This window comes from Hevea brasiliensis, chromosome 7 (genome assembly GCF_030052815.1).
Source record: "Hevea brasiliensis isolate MT/VB/25A 57/8 chromosome 7, ASM3005281v1, whole genome shotgun sequence".
In the NCBI taxonomy this organism is placed as follows: domain Eukaryota; kingdom Viridiplantae; phylum Streptophyta; class Magnoliopsida; order Malpighiales; family Euphorbiaceae; genus Hevea; species Hevea brasiliensis.
Genome location: NC_079499.1, coordinates 99,997,312 through 100,013,997, shown reverse-complemented (window position 1 = coordinate 100,013,997; position 16,686 = coordinate 99,997,312). Strand labels below are relative to the sequence as shown.

Genomic DNA, 16,686 nt, shown 5'->3' with positions numbered 1-16,686 from the left:
TATTTTAACTTTTTAGTTTAAAAAAATGACATGACATTTTTTAAATTCTTTTTTTATCCCATTTTTTAACTAAATTAATAATCAATGGGATGAAAGAATAGGTTAATAACTTAATTTCTCTAATTTTATTTTTTAATAATAAATAATAGCTTTAATTTTAAAAATTCATTTTTCATCTCATATTTATAATTTGTGGGTCAGGGTCCTAGAAATAATTTCCACCAATAATTATATATATATATATATATATATATGTTAAAAAAAAAAGGAAAATAAAAAGAGGAACGAGGAGGGAGTTTTTTTTTTTTTGGAAACAATAAAGAGAGAGCTTCAGTTCATAGTTTTTGTCTCAAGGACACTGAGACAGAAATTAAACAAGAAGAGAACCATGTAGGATGTAGCAGAGATAAGGTTCCACCACCTTCTGTTTACCCTTTTCCTCGCCATGGATCATTCCCTGGTTAAAAGAAAAGCTCTCTCTTTTTAACCTTGCTTGCCTTTCTCAAATAATCCAATCAAATATATACCCAAACCCACTTATAAAAGCACATCCAAATCTGCAAGCAAAGTAAGCCGCTTTTTTTCCTTTCCTTTTCCACACACTACCTTGTGAACACTTTCACGTCCCCCTTTTTATATCCCTTCGCAATCTTGAGATGTGGTTCCTTCCTTCTTCTTTTATTTTATATTTTTATGGGGTTTCACTCCGTAGCATTAATGGAATTCCAAAAGTTGTGTATTAATTAATGTAATTGCTTGCAATAAGAAAAGGCAAACCCAGATAAATATATTATGCTTGTCTACATTGTTGAATTTGGTATTAATTGAGTGATAAGGAAGGGATTACTAAGATTCTCCCAAGTGGTTTTTTTTTTTATAGGTTTTGAATGATCTTTTATTTCTTTATTGGGGTTATCCAACATTGCTGTTCCAGATGGACTCTATATTTTTGGCTCAATTGATGCCGTAGGGGCCTGCATTATTCATGGAACTTGTCCTTAGCAAACGGGTATTTGCATTTTCACTAACTTGGTGGGCTACTTTCTCTGGAGCATACTCAGGTGAGCTTGTTCTTTCATTTCTTTAAATTCTTTAGAATTCTTTACATTTTTATATTTTGTAATTGTTTTCAATGTTTTGTTTGATACAAGTGGAGGGATTGAGAGGAGGTTCTAAAGTTAGAGGAGTAAATTTAGGAGGGTGGCTGGTTGTGGAAGGTTGGATTAAGCCCTCGCTATTTGATGGCATTCTTAATGGAGACATGCTTGTGAGATTCTTTTCAAACTCTGATGTTCCTTAACTTCCTTTTCTTTCTTTTATCTTTTTTCTGTAAAATTGTTTTTCGGGTAGCTTGTGATCAGTCTGGTTGATCCCCTAGCAAATGTGGAAATATAGGATGGTACAGAGGTTCAATTCAAGTCAGTGACATTGCAGAAGTATGTGTGCGCAGAGAATGGGGGTGGCACGGGTGTTGCAGTAAATAGAGATGCTGCATCTTCATGGGAAACCTTCAAGGTGAGATGCCTGATCAAATTGTCCTTGCTGCATTGATGTGCAAAATTATCTTTCATACAGTGCATACAACAAATGCCAATTTGGTTATTTTTACCTCTTTCACATTTCTGATGATATATCTCAATGTGTGGTTTTCTCTGATGCTACAAATGCAACATTAGCAATGTGAGAAAGATGTATATAGTTATTTCTAAGCAAACAAAGTCAACACACTAAGATTAGCTCTTTTTAGCCATAACCATAAGTTATATTTGGTTATTTTATTAGAAGGATTATTTAAGGAGGAAAACAAATTATATTCTTGTAAAGTTTCATGTTTGGAGATATATTGTTAACGATGGACATGCCTTTCTCCCCCTCTTCCCGGGATGTTATATTCAATTTGATGTGGTGCAATTTAAATGGATGGCTCCTCCATGGCACTATAGCAACATACCTGATTGGAGATTAGGATTTTAGGCAGTCAAAAGTTATTTTTAATAGCAGTTTCACGCCAGTTTTATGCAGGTGTTCATTTCTTGTCTGTTATCACTATTGTTTTGGTTTATTTGGTTTAATTTCGTATTCATTAATAAGCTTAGAGATCAAGATCTGTTGAAGTATTAACTTGATCTGATTATGCTGACAAATTATCCTACTGGTTTCTTTTCCTACAGTTATGGAGAGTCTCTGCATCGGAATTTCAGTTCCGCACCTCTCAAGGCCAGTTTCTAACATGTGAAGGTGAAGGGTGCTCAATCTCTGCAACTGCAAACACGTCTTCAGCAGGGAAATTATTTTATATTGAGAGAAATAGCAACAATAGAGTTCATGTCAAACTTACTAGTGGGGCTTACCTACAGGTAAAATTTATGATGTTTTCTTTTGAGTTCAGGAAAAGAAGAGAGACACAATATATATATATATATATATATATATATATATATATATATATATATATATATATATATATATTAATTTTGTGGCATACTGCATTAATAACAAATGATGGTATGATGCCATGTTTGGCAATAGGAACAAAAGGTTTCAACCATCCAGTTTCAGTCTCTCTTAAATCTTTTCTTTTTTTTTTTTTTTTTTTAAAAAAAGAAGAATTATGGGGGTTGAGGAGTTGGGGGCTGGGGGCAGATAGTTTTCATGGGGAACAATTGCCTATATATGTGGAACAGTTGCCTATACAGTATAACATACTTGTACAGCCAGCTGAATTGTCCACTGTGCCAATAGTGAATGTACAAGGGAAGTAGGGAACTATCCAAATTTCAGATGGCATTGGAGATTGCTGATGTTTAATTTGTCTTTTCATATGATTGCAATGGTTTTAATATTATTGCATGATAGCATATAATCTATTTTTTAGGCTACAATAGGAAACCAGCTCACAGCAGATTATCCAGGGAAACCAGGATGGGATGATAATGCAGCCACTTTTGAAATGACTATTGTAGTAAATAACTTGCATGGAGATTACCAACTTGCAAATGGGTATGGACATAGTAAGGCGAAAGAGATTCTTAAGGTAAATCCCTTGTTTCTATTCCACTGAGTTATTCATTATTTTCTTCTTTGATAGGTGGTAAAAAGCATTTAATTGCTAGCTAAGACAATGTATAAGGTAAAATTTTAAATTATGACAGTACTGCCATTATTGACCAAATGAGACTACAACAGAGTGTGCCCTAAGGTTCAGCTTTTTGTTCATTTTATATTTTTGCCTTTGGAACTGCAGAAACACAGAAACAGTTTTGTTACAATGGAAGATTTCAAGTTTCTATATAGACATGGGATAAATGCAGTGAGGATACCTGTTGGTTGGTGGATTGCTTTTGATCCTAATCCTCCAGCTCCATACGTAGGAGGTTCCTTAGAAGCTCTTGATAATGCGTTCTCATGGGCACAGTAGGTCCTGCTTTCACCTTTGTCTGTTTGAATTATTAAGAACTTCAAACTAAATAATTCCTTTCAATATATACCTGAAAACTTTGGTGCAGAGCCTATAATATAAAATGCATAATTGATCTACATGCGGCTCCTGGCTCTCAAAATGGGATGGAACATAGTTCCAGTAGAGATGGTACAACAGGCTGGCCTACTTCTCCAGATTATATCTCACAAACACTGGATGTTATAGATTTTCTGGCTTCAAGGTATGCTTTAGACAAGTTAGTGTATTGTTTACAATCCACTGGTCACTACATTAAAGAAAGCTTTCAGTGGCTGGTGTTGAGAATGGAAGACAATTAATATTTGCCATTACAAAACTAAGAGAAGATAATAATTGTCAACTTAGTTACTGAATTAAACCAAAAAATAATACATATAGGCAACATATCTTATAGGTGTTTAAACACAAGTGAGAGTTGCAGTAGTCCAACTTTATTCATCCATGCAACAAACAAAGAAATTGACAAAACATAAAACATCAACTTTATTTACATGCATCAAAAGATACCAGCTTTGGATCCTTGCATATGAGAATACTTGGTGGTTTTGAGTATCTGCCTTATTGAAAGCAAGCAGATAGGTCCTTGGCTTCTACTGTTCTTGGAGTTGCACTTTTTGTTCAGTGGCATATAATGTATGTCTTTCCTCATTCTCTTATAATATTACGTGGGTATAACACATTCGTAGAGTCTATTATGCACGTAGAATTTGTAAATTCCAGCTATATTCCATCAAGTACATCAACAGAGCCATCCATTATGATAGAATGTTTCATTGGGAACTTGCTAGTCATTCTGTTCCTCTTTCTGCATGCACACTAAAAGCATATTCTTGATAAATCATAACAGAGCACCATAAAATGTAATGGAATGAAGATGCAATAATGATTAAGAATGCATTTTATACACTCCACTAGGATCTACCAAATCTACTCTTTAAATTCTTTGCAAGTATTATATTTTGGTTCACTTTGATTAACACAACTAGGGAAGTCTGTTAATTTTATCTGGGATCGGTTAAGTTTTGTGGCTCCTTTATATACTTCGTAATTTTTACATTTCCACGATATGGAATTTAACCCATGAACATGAATGATTTCTATTGCAGGTATGCTAGACATCCTGCCTTGCTAGGAATTGAGCTATTAAATGAACCATCTGCTGCCTCAGTTCCTTTGGAAGTTTTGGTTCCATATTACAAACAGGGCTACCAAATTGTTCGAAAATACTCATCAACAGCTTATGTCATCATCTGTCAAAGAATTGGCAATGCTGATCCGCTGGAACTGTACCAGGCTAACATAGGCTCTAATAACATAGTAGTTGATTTGCATTACTACAATCTTTTTGACACTTTCTTTGTTAATATGAGCTCAGAAGATAATATTCAATATGTATACAAGAGCAGGGAAGCTCAACTACAGGCTCTGAGCAGTGCAAATGGTCCACTTGTTTTTATTGGTAACGAACTCAATTCTGTTTTCCTCAATAAAATTAAAAATAAATGATTGTATGATTTTTAGGTCTAAGAAATATTTCAGACGTAGTTGAAAATCAAAATGAAGTTTGTTATTTATATTTTTATGGATGAAGGGATAAGAATTGATGAAGAAGCCACCCTTCATTTTTTGATGCCAAATTGCAAATCATATTTTTTGTTGTCATGATGGAAATGGGATCTAACAGGTTATTCTCAAATCTGAATTGTGTTGGTGTCAGGGGAATGGGTGAATGAATGGAATGTGACAAATGGATCTCAGAAAGATTATCAAAATTTTGGAAGAGCTCAACTTGAGGTTTATGGTGCTGCTTCTTTTGGATGGGCATATTGGACTCTCAAAAATGATAGAAAGCATTGGGATTTTGAATGGAACATTAGGAACAATTATCTCCAGTTTGGTAATAATTTAAACTCATCTCTTTTCTTTTCTTTTCATTTTATTTTTTAAAATTAAAAAAAAAAAGACCATTAAACCAATAGCCAAGTGATCTAATACTTGTTTCCTGCATTACAAATGAGGTTGAGAATTTAATTTCTAGCACCCTTCCCTTTAAGAATTTTTTGATGTAACAAAAATTATTAAAAGGGATAATTACAATTTAGCACCTTCAATTTAAGGGTTCATTTCAAATTGAATCCCATATCAGCCCTTGACTTTATGAACCATGCTATTACAATTGACACCCTCGCAGAATCTTCTTTTCCAAATTAAACTTGATAAACCATTGTAGCTGAAGCCCTTGTTCAATCTTCTTTACTCATTATTTATTTCTCTACGAAATCTTGGAAACTAGGAATTTAAAGCAAATTATTATCTAGTAAAAAAAGTTTTCGAGTTCATGTTTTGAAAAAAACGATATTTACCTGTGAATTACAATTAAAAAGATTAAACCTTGCATCATAAATCTCTCTTAAGATTTCACAAGTCATACTAATTATTTTATATAATCATGTGTTGAAAGCTAATTTTTGTTAAACCAAAAACAGATTCAGAGAAATTTTAAAAGAAAATTCACTGATGATAATACTGGAATACTTAACATTCTGATGTCATACAATTTTGAAGTGCAGGCGCATTACCACCTTAAAAAAAGACACTACAATTAGTTGACACATGCACACACCATAAAGTATAGTTATGACTAGAAAGAATGGGGAAAACTTCTTATTTGCAAATCCATTTTGCAAGTCTGACAGCATATGGAATATATTTTTGCAGGTAATTCACCAGCCAAGCAAATTTTCAACAATGTAGTATTGCTTGGATTGGTCGCTACTTTCTTCTTTCTGCATCCTATATTATAGTGGACATCATAAGAGTTGCATATGGTACAGAGATGGCAAAATCTAAGCGGCTGGTTTCTTTCTTTTTCTTCCTTTTCTCTTTCCTTCTATGTTTCATTCATATTGCAAATTTGCAAGCTCAATAATATTGTTAGAGCAGAGTGTAATCATGGGAAATGCTAATGGTCCTGTAAAAGCATGGAAGCTACATTTGTTATGCTTATCTTCAATAAATATGCAAAGGAAAGAAAAATTTCCCCCTTCTCTCTCTCCAAGCAACTTCTTGTGCAATGTCTTTTCTTGTAAGAGTTTGTACTTTTCTCTAAAGCCATTTTTTGTAAATTAAAATGTAAACTCTCTTGACCAGCTGGCCTAGTGTAAAATATCCTAGAAAAAGCAAAACCAAAAATCCAAAATATGAGATTGGGAGACTAGTGAATCCCATGAATTCTCCAACTATAGTGAATGGCATTGCAATTCCAATGGCAGAAATCACAACTGTTGAACAGAGCACTTGCCACGAGGCAACCTCTTGAATGAAAGGGATTTTCTCTGTCCGGATCAAGTGGAAAATTAAGGTCTGCATCAGTAGCCCTTCAACGAACCAAGCAGAATGGAAGAATTCCTCATAAGATCCACTGCCCACGTAATAGAAGCATAGGAATAAAAGGTTTGCTAGATCACATAGGGTACACACAGGACCATTCCATAATATGAACATGGGTAGGCCTTTCTCAGACCATTTCTGCGGGGTTTTCACATAATCTTCTTCCAACTTGTCCCATGGAATTGCGATTTGACCCACACTGTACAAAAAGGTTTGAGTAAGGAGCTGCCTCGGTTTCAATGGCTCAAAATCTAGCAGCAGAGTTGCTAGGACGAGGGAAAGAACACCCCCCACATTGGCAACAACTGACATTTTAATGTACTTCATGGTGTTACCAAATGTAAGGCGACCGTGTTCAACCCCATCAAGTAGAACATTAAGATCTTTCTCAAGTAAGATGATGTCAGCAAACTCCTTTGCAACTGAAGCTCCTGAGTCAACGGAGATGCCCACATTGGCCGCATCTATTGCAAGTGTGTCATTAATTCCATCTCCCAGGAATCCAACTACATGGTTTCCAACTGTTTGTAAGGATTGCACCACACGGAGTTTCTGAGATGGGGTGAGCCGAGCAAGTACTGTTGCTCTTTTAACAGTTTCATGAAAGTCATCCTGATTGAGTTGCTCAAGATCTGGTCCTGTTGTTACGTTGGTGGTTCTAATGCCAAGTTCTTCACAAATCCTTACTGCCAGGGATAGTGAGTCGCCTGTTAATACTTTCGCTTTGACTCCCTTCTCTGCCAGCCTCAGCAGAGCTTGCTTTGCTGAGTCCTTCGGGGGGTCAAAGAATGTAATTACTCCAAGGAAGACCATGTCTGATTCGGTAAACTCATCATTGGTGTTGCTTGGATCACTTCTTTCCTGCAACATTGCAAACAAAACGGTAATGTACGAGAACTTCGCTCAAACACAACCCAGGCCTTAATCCCAATCTAGTTGGAGTTGGCTATTGGAAACAGATCCTGCACTCCTATTAGCATGCAGCGTGCTTTCACCTTCTTCTACATGTTCTTTTGCAATGTGTATAATTCTAAAGATTGCCAACTTCATATCCTAGAAAGCTATGATACTCGCATTTTGAATGCCATAATGCCTAAATGATAAGAATACAGCCAAAACGACCATGAAAATGATACTTCCAAGAGAATGATAGTGGTTCAACTTGAATCAAATGGCTTTCGGTTCAAGAAGCAGCAGAAATAACCAATTGGCAAGACAATACAAGGAGATGACCTGTTTAGTAAACAATTTTTAGTCTGTTAATTATAGATGTTGCAAATACTGTGTACGGAGAAAAGGGATGATATATAAGTTTATGTTTTGGGAAATTAACCAAGCTCATGAAACATGGAAACAGCTAGAAGACATTGTGAGATATAACAAATAGTTTAAGAGAGAAGAACTGAGCCAAAAAGTGATCCAGACATACCATTTCTAACCTTTTCATTGCAACTCCTATAACTCTCAGCCCCTGTTTGCTTAATTCTTCTCCTATATTTATAATCCTGTGATAGTCTTCTTCAGTGAAAGTGGTCATGGTGCCAGTACCAATATGGTCAATAAAAGAGCAAACTTTCATTATTTCTTCCAATGCTCCCTTGGTTACCATGATCCTCTCAAGAACTAGGCCATTTCTGCTTTCTGCATTGGATTCAGCTTCCAAAATAACAGATACTCGTCTTCGTATAAAATCAAAAGAGATCTCATCTATTTTTCTATATTTGGATGGTTGGAATCTGTATCCATTTGTGTATACAAATGCCAAAATTGCATCATCTAGAGGATACTTTTGATCAGTCTTGAAGTAAGAGTTAAGGAATGCAAAGCGTAAAACCTTTTCTTTCGGTGAACCCCAACTGTCAAGATGATTAACCACAATTGCATGGTTCATGGTGAGTGTACCAGTCTTGTCCATGCATAGGATGTCCCTGTATCAAACCCAAAGAAAAAAAAAAAAAAAGAAAAAGAAGCAAAGTATGATTAATTGTTTAAACATATAGGCTAATTAATATTTATGGATGTGTGCATATAAAAATTCATCAAATATAAGAATGAAATGATTTTGAACATACATGGATCCCATATCACGTATGGTAGCTAAGCTTTTGACAATGCATCTGTCTCTAGCCATGGCAAGTGCTCCTTTTGCAAGACTTGTGTTAACAATAAGGGGAAGCATATTAGGAGTAAGCGCACACGCCACTGAGATTCCAAAAAGAATACTCTCGCTCAAAGAATGAGATTTCAGGTAATAAGCCATAATTATTATTGTCATTACTATTATCATAACACCAATAAGCACATAGGAAGTATGCCGGATGCCATTCTCGAAGCCATCTGGTGGTTTTTGTTTCCCTATAGTTGAAAACATGGTGCTCATATAAGTCTTGGATCCAGTAGAAACAACCAGACCAGTCCCGCTACCTGATACCACGTTTGTTCCCTAAAAAACATTCAAAGCCCATATATTTCTTAGTGACATAAACATGATAGTCCACTACTGCCCACCATTGGGATGGAAACCATGAAGGTTGATAACATATTGGTAAAACCATACATAAAATAATAAACACAAATGGCCAATCAAGAATGAAAAGAACTTATAGGGGCTATTATATTTTTTCAGGAGCAGAAGATATGCTATTTCAATTTTGCGTTTCTACACACTGTAACATGTCATTAATCCAAATGCGAAAAAGCACATTCCATAAAAATAAATAAAATAAATAAAATAAATAAATAAATAATCTATAATCCTTTGTATTTTTGGTTTATAATTTAGGTAGTCTCTATTTTTCTGCCACTTCAATTAAATGCTGCCTACTTACTCCGGTAAATGGCATCAACCAGTGATGGTATTCTGCATTGTTGAACTATAAAACTGATGAGTACCTAATTTTTATCTTTTTTTTCCTATTCATCTGAAAACAAATATTATAATAGTAACAGTTTCATATGAAATAGCAGCAAAATAGAAGAAAACTTAATATTGAAGTGCAGAAAAATAGAAAGAAAACTTATGATTGATTGTATGTTTTTCCAAATGATGTTGTTCTAGACAAAATTATTCTTTTCTCAAACTCCACAAATAGTTTAAATACTGGTTTTTCCTTCACATAGTTTAAACCAATGCTAGTTAATCTCAAGTTCACATAGGTTTTTCCTTTTCTCACTTCCTCATTTTCTTTCCCTATATTCTTTTCCCTCATAAGAAAGAATCGTTAAATAGATAGTTTGCCAAGTTCCTTGCCTGTGCCTAGAATTTTAGGATTTCTAGAGCATGTCAGGGTAATTTATGGTCTTGAAGAGTAACTAGCAATGAAAATACTGGCTTATAGCTCAAATCCTCGTCTTTATAAGACCAAAATCTTACTAACAAAACTTTTTATGAACGGGCATGACAAGAGGGAAAAACAAAGTCATATTCATGTGCTCTTCTTGTTTTCTCTAAGAAAATTCTCTTTACACTTATTTTATAAAAATCTAAGGGCTTTGATATAGTTCTGATAGATGAGAATGTGAGAAGGAGTCAATAGAAAGTTAGAGCTTTGGAGAAGTACTCTAGAGTCAAAGGGTTTTAAGTTAAGTAGAACGAAGACAGAATATATGCATTGCAAGTTCAGTGAAGGCCAAACTGGTGATGGAGAAGGAGTTAGTTTGGATGGAGTTGTACTGCCCCAAAGTAATCACTTTAAATATCTTGGCTCAATCCTTCAAGTAGATGGGGGATGTGAGGAAGATGTTAGTCATAAGATTAAAGCCGGATGGTTAAAGTGGAGAAGTGCCACGGGAGTTTTATATGATCGCAAAATTCCCAATAAGTTGAAAGAAAAATTTTACTATACAGCCATACGACCGGCCATGTTATATGGTAGTGAGTGTTGGGCACTGAAGGAGTTGTATGTGTCTAAGATAAGAGTTGCGGAGATGAGAATGTTAAGGTGGATGAGTAGTCATACTAGACTAGATAAAGTCCGTAATAAGAGTATTAGAGAAAATGTAAGAGTAGTGCCAATTGAGAATAAGTTGAGAAAAGGGAGATTGAGGTGGTTTGGTTATGTGAAGCGTAGACATACGGAGGCTTCAGTTAGACAAGTAGAGCACATTAGGTTAGAGGATAGAAAGAAAAGAGAAGGAGTAGACCTAAACCGACTTGGAGGAGAGTAGTACAACATGACCTAAAAGCATTACACATTTCCGACGATTTAACCCAAAATCGTTTAGAATGGAGAAAGAGAATCTATATAGCCGACCCCAAATTCTTGGGATAAAGGCTTAGTTGAGTTAATTTGAGTTGTTGGTAAAATTTACTTTGATTTTGTATTTATAACAATGAGTCATTGTGCAATTCTAACACTTTTCATATAACTATATATTAAAAAATTTTAAATACTTTCCCTAAAGAAGCTCTGCCCATCCTAGTATATGATACTTTCAACAATGCAGTCTCCAGAAAAGGTCATATACATGCATAGCCTTTCTCTTGCATTGCATGGAGGCTGTTCTTCAAGTTTGAACTTATGACCTCCAATTAACAATGAAGAAATCGTACAAGTTAAAAGTGCACCAAGGTTGACCTTACATATAAATACGAAGCAAATGTTCTAAAGAGCAATATGAATGCAAAATAACATTTCCAATATTCCTTGATAATTGTTAATTTTGGTGAAATTCCTGGCGTCCCCTCAGACCAATTTGAATATTCATGTCTTTCTGAACTCACAAATAGTAAGATACTAACTCAACTTAACTAAGCCTTTATCACAAAAATAGTAAGATACTAACAGAAACAAATATTATTTAATCAAGATTTGTTATCTTAATCAAATGGAAATCCAGATTCTGACTTTAGAGAACTTATGACGTCTACCAGAAACTGAGCAATGCTAGGAATAATTATACCTACCACGAAACAAATATTCTTCAACTCTAGCAAAGGAGTGCTCTGATTTTCTTTAGTATCAGCTGTTTTTTCAGTTGTCCAGGATTCGCCAGTTAGTGAGGACTGACTGTCCAAAAATCAGGATGTGATAATGTATTCTATAATCAGCTGTAGTTGGAAAAGGAGGCATAAAATTAAAAACCCTGATCTAGAAAAAGGAGGCAAAGTCTTAGAGGTTCTATACCTTACAACAAGGTGCTTCGACGATAATAATCTCACATCTCCTGGAAACAGGTCCCCCGGCTCAAAAATGACGATGTCCCCTGGAACAACATCTCTTTGATCAACTTGAACTAGTAACTCTGTCTGAACAACTCTACCCGCACATCTTTGAACTTTCACCGGATGCTTAACAAACTCATAGAGCTTCATGGCAGCTTTTGAACTAATGTATTCCTAATGTACATGAAAAATAGTAAATGCTATATTTGAGAAATAGAGATGGCAATTACTTGACTAAACTAACTAAACAAATGCTACCTGATAGAATCTCAGGCAGACACTAATTAAAACCAGTATGAGCAAGATGCATCCATTTGGATTGTCACTGGTTATGTATGAGAGAGTTGAGAGCACAATCAAAATGATATTGAAAGGATGGAAAAAGGCAGCCCACAGAAGATGCCACCAGCTTGGAAAAGTATATTCAAGAGGAACATTTGGCCCATTTTCTTTCAGTCTTCTTTCTGCTTCAGTGAAGCTCAAGCCTGCACAAAGCAAAAGGATACTTGTTAGGATATGTAGGCCAAGGCAGTATCTAAGTAGCGCATTCATAAATAATTGTTGGAAATACAAGACCAAATAGAATTAGGAATTGAGTTATAAATTAAATAATAAGTTTTTAGTAGAATTTACATGGGAAGAAATTTAAAAAACGAAAGGAAAAGATAAAGAAATTCGATGGTTAAAGAAGTCCAGTTTCAAGATGGACTTGGAATGTTTTCTGAAAGTCCATGTTTGGACTTATTTCTCGTGGCCATTATAAATAGCAGATTATAGGTGGCCAAGTTCAGTTGTTTAGTGGAGAGCATGTGCTGAGTGCAACCATAGTATTAGTTGATAGTTGCAGGCCACCGAAGATAGAAATCGTGCGGCGTGTGCCGTGAGTAATTTTGTTTGCGAGTGATTTGTGAGCGTTTTAGGGTAGAAAGATAAATGGCGTTTGCAATCATTTATTCTTTGATAATGGATTTATTTGGTAGAGTAGGCTTTGCGGGTGAATTCACAATAATAGTAAACAGAGGACAAAATGGCATCATGGCAAAGCAGACAAATCGAATCGAATTAATTTAGAGAGATATTAAATTAAATAAAAGCACTCTGGTTATGAAATGAACTATCCTTAGCTTCTTATTAACATATCAAACTGAAATGATTCTTTAAACAGGCATTTCATCAAACACATCAGTCGTCAATAACACAAAACTTGTGAAAAAAAAAAAAAAAACTACGCACTCACCCCTTTCTGTGGACTGAACATACTCAAAAACCAAATCTTTATCCGATTGCGCCAATGCATATAGCCAAGAATACACTCTCGCTTCTTCGTCCGTCCGTGATCCTCCATCAATTTTCTCTTCACATGGCAGCAAAATAACAAAAACCCATTTCAATAAATCAATCCACGAACAGAAACATGTCATCGAATAATTAACTGAGACTCACTTCCTGGCATAAGGCGGAGCAAGTACTTGATAAAAAATTTTGGGAACACATCGCTGCGGGATTTTTCAGGGCTCTTGACGAGATTGTCGCGAATGGGACTGTAAGAAGGAAGAATGTTATTTTCATAGTTGTGGTTATTTGGAGAGAAAATGGAGAAGAGTTGGCGAAGTCCCATATGTGAAAATCTGTGCTATTGGTAGATAAGCAGCAAACACATAAGACTGGGACAAAAGAGAGCATTAGTAAAGGGATTTGAAGATTTGAAGAGAAGGTAGAGAAAGTGAGCGAGAGATTAAAAATTTTGCGTGTGAATTTTCTGCTCCTTTGAATTTCCATTACTCTTGTTTGCTTCATTCCTCTGTTTCTTTAGATTTCAACTACTAGACTTCAAATGACCGTTAGGTACCGCTGGAGGGCGCTAAAATGAACGGCCGGTCGTCCTGTTTCTTTTGAGGAATTATTGGGTGTATCTACGCCCTTTCTCACAACATGTGCTCACTTTCTAGCGTTTAGGATAAAACTATTTTTTCTTTTTTGTAAGAATATTATTTTTTAATTCTATGGGTTGGTTCTAACATTTTTTTACTTCTTTTTAATTTATTTACAAATTATTGTGAAAATTTACACTTATAAAAAAAATAAAAAATAAAAAATTAACGTTAAATAAAAATTCACTAATAAAGAAAAAATAATTATAATTATTATTATTTTTTTTTACTCATAAATTACTCACAAATTATCTCACAAAGCGCTTAATAATTTGATGGATTAAATTGTAACCTTCCACACTACCACTCCACCATGCACACGCAGCTTACTTTTATAGGCAAATAGGACAGGCCCAATTTGGACTCAATTTCTCAATCTCAAACAAATTCAGTGATGGCCGAATTAACAAAATTTCCTTTTTTTTTTATTTTTTATTTTCTTCCTAATTAAATTCAATTTAAACTAAACTTCTTAATTAATTTTAATTCTTAATTCTAATTGAATTTGACTCTAATAATCTCCAACTCAAGTCAAATAGAATTAATTCTCATAATTTCTATAAAAGTCAATTTTTTATTAAGTACTTTTTTATACTTTTAATTGTTAATGTTGTCTCTTACCTTAACTTACATTTTTCTATCAATATGCTTTCTTTTGATTTGCAGAGATTTTTTGCACCAATCTTCTAGTATTTGATGATCACAAGAGTACTTAAGCTAAATTTCATTATTCATCCATGAATTGAACACTTATAACCTAAAAGATCTAACTTACCTAAGGAAGTTTAGATCCTTTCGAATTTAAGAACATACTTCACTTTATTGAATAATTGCACATGATCACCATGCAACTTGATCTTTATTCTTTCAACACCTTCGAACTTCATCTTGTTTCCCTACTAGCTTTACTTTTTCTAGTTTTTTTTCTTCAATCACATCAAATCACTCATTGTTTGAGTAAATATGAAATGGGCAAGTAGAATCCATTAACCATTCATTTTGTAATCTTTTATCTTTTTCTTATCATTATCTACATTCAAACATACATTCAAACATTCACTATCAACACCATCATTAATTGCAATTGCAGTAGTTTCTTCTTCTTTCTTTTTTTTTTCCGTGTCTCTTTTTGAATGGTTTAAACTCTACAAGATCTTTCTTCATCTTCATACAATGGCATTAAATGTGGCTTTTCTCATAACAGTAGTAGCATTCTCAATTTTCAAGGTCTACCTATGGTCTTGAGCTTTCTTCTTAAACTGTTTCCACATGATTACTTTTTCCATGACTAGAACCAGCAATAAAAACTCCACTTTCATTGCCACTACTTGTCTTCTTGAACTTCTCATTATCCAAATAACTGTGGCAATCTCATTTACCTTTGAAGTCTCCTTTTCAACTATTAGATTTGTCACTAAGTTTTTATAAGATTGTAGGAAACAGGTTAAAAACAAAAGGGGTTTATCTTCATCATCTACCTTCACACTAACACTAAATAATTTGATAATTAATTTATTGAAAATATTAAGACAATCCCTCACATCAGTACATTCCTTCATTTTGAGTTGATATAACTTCTTATTCAAGTACGAGTAATTTGTGAGTGATTTTGACGTGTACAAACTCTGTGATTTCTTCTATACAACAATTGGCGAAGTTTCCTCCAAGACATTGTACTTTACATTAGGGGCTAACGTCAATTGAATTGTACTAATTGCCCTTTATTGAAACTCCTTCCGATCATCATTTTTCATGGTCATCGGTTATTTTTCATTCAATACTTTAATTAATTCTTATTATACAAGGACATTATTCACAATACTTTGTCACAAACTAAAATTATTTTTTTCATCGAATGGCTCTACCTTAAATTTTGTGCTCGCTATATTTGTCATCTCAAATCACAACTCTGATATCACTTATTGTGAAAATTCACACTTACACAAGAATAAAGAACATAAAGTTTAACGTAATTTGGCGTAAACCTACTCTACTAACAAAGAAAAAATAATTACAACCATCAATTATTTTTTTCACCCACAAATCACTCACAAATTACCTCACATAGCACTTAACAATTTGATGGACTAAATTGCAACTTTCCACACCAACGCTCCTGTATGTGCTCTCCACTGCTCTACAATTATGGTACATGCAGCTTACTTTTATAGGCAAATAGGACAAGTCCATTTTGGACTCAATTTCTCAATCCCAAACGAATTCGGTGGTGACCGAATTAACAAAACTTGCTTTTTTTTTTCTTTTAATTTTCTTCCTAATTAAATTCAACTTAAACTAACGTTCTTATTCAATTTTAATTTCTAATTCTAATTAAACTTGACCAAACACAAATTTTTAACCCAAACAAGAATCAGACTAGTTTGATGATTTTCGTTTGAACCGCTCGAACCGAGACTAGATTCAAAACGAATAAAATTTTATATATATATATATATATATATATATATATATATATATATATATATATATATATATATATATATATAAAGGTTCTAAGATAAAAAAAAATAAAATGTAATTTTAGAAATTGAAAAAATAATTTAAATTTTTATTTTTTATTTTAAAATTTTTATAAATAAAATACATTTAATTTAGATTTAAATTAATTTTTAATATTTTTAATTGATATATCTAAAATATATTAGCTTAACAATAGCTCCAACAACAACATCAAATAAAACTGTGTATATTTTTTCGATTTCATTTAAATTATATATGAC

At 33.9% G+C, this 16,686-nt stretch overlaps 2 protein-coding genes across 3 annotated transcripts; one reads left to right on the top strand and one right to left on the bottom strand.

The window, feature by feature from the left end:
* The first annotated feature begins 311 nt into the window (after positions 1-311).
* Positions 312-6,507, top strand: LOC110632478 (probable glucan 1,3-beta-glucosidase A). 2 transcript variants are annotated; one of them, XM_021780713.2, is made up of 11 exons: positions 312-568; positions 935-1,061; positions 1,152-1,267; positions 1,396-1,515; positions 2,172-2,357; positions 2,876-3,034; positions 3,245-3,414; positions 3,507-3,662; positions 4,567-4,919; positions 5,178-5,357; positions 6,179-6,507. In XM_021780713.2, exons 2-11 carry the CDS (start codon positions 986-988, stop codon positions 6,262-6,264), a joined length of 1,602 nt encoding a protein of 533 aa, XP_021636405.2. In that variant the 5' UTR covers positions 312-568; positions 935-985; the 3' UTR covers positions 6,265-6,507. The 2 variants fall into 2 exon arrangements, with proteins under 2 accessions (XP_021636405.2, XP_021636406.2); XM_021780714.2 differs by having other exon boundaries at positions 312-1,061.
* On the bottom strand, positions 6,408-13,825 carry LOC110632477 (uncharacterized). The gene is made up of 8 exons (XM_021780712.2): positions 13,458-13,825; positions 13,252-13,368; positions 12,273-12,499; positions 11,977-12,188; positions 11,757-11,859; positions 8,923-9,293; positions 8,280-8,778; positions 6,408-7,711 (listed from the first exon to the last, which is right to left on the bottom strand). The coding sequence occupies exons 1-8, from the start codon at positions 13,630-13,632 to the stop codon at positions 6,566-6,568; spliced, it is 2,850 nt and encodes a 949-aa protein (XP_021636404.2). The 5' UTR covers positions 13,633-13,825; the 3' UTR covers positions 6,408-6,565.
* Between the last annotated feature and the right edge of the window lie 2,861 nt (positions 13,826-16,686).

Coding starts and splice junctions, on each gene's coding strand:
- LOC110632477 (XM_021780712.2), bottom strand. CDS start 13,632: ATGGGACTTCGCCAACTCTTCTCCATTTTCTCTCCAAATAACCACAAC. Junction 12,500..13,251: donor TGTTCAGTCCACAGAAAGGG/GTGAGTGCGTAG, acceptor TGCTTTGTGCAG/GCTTGAGCTTCACTGAAGCA. Junction 8,779..8,922: donor ATACGTGATATGGGATCCAT/GTATGTTCAAAA, acceptor GGTTTGATACAG/GGACATCCTATGCATGGACA.
- LOC110632478 (XM_021780713.2), top strand. CDS start 986: ATGGAACTTGTCCTTAGCAAACGGGTATTTGCATTTTCACTAACTTGG. Junction 2,358..2,875: donor CTAGTGGGGCTTACCTACAG/GTAAAATTTATG, acceptor TCTATTTTTTAG/GCTACAATAGGAAACCAGCT. Junction 5,358..6,178: donor GAACAATTATCTCCAGTTTG/GTAATAATTTAA, acceptor ATATTTTTGCAG/GTAATTCACCAGCCAAGCAA.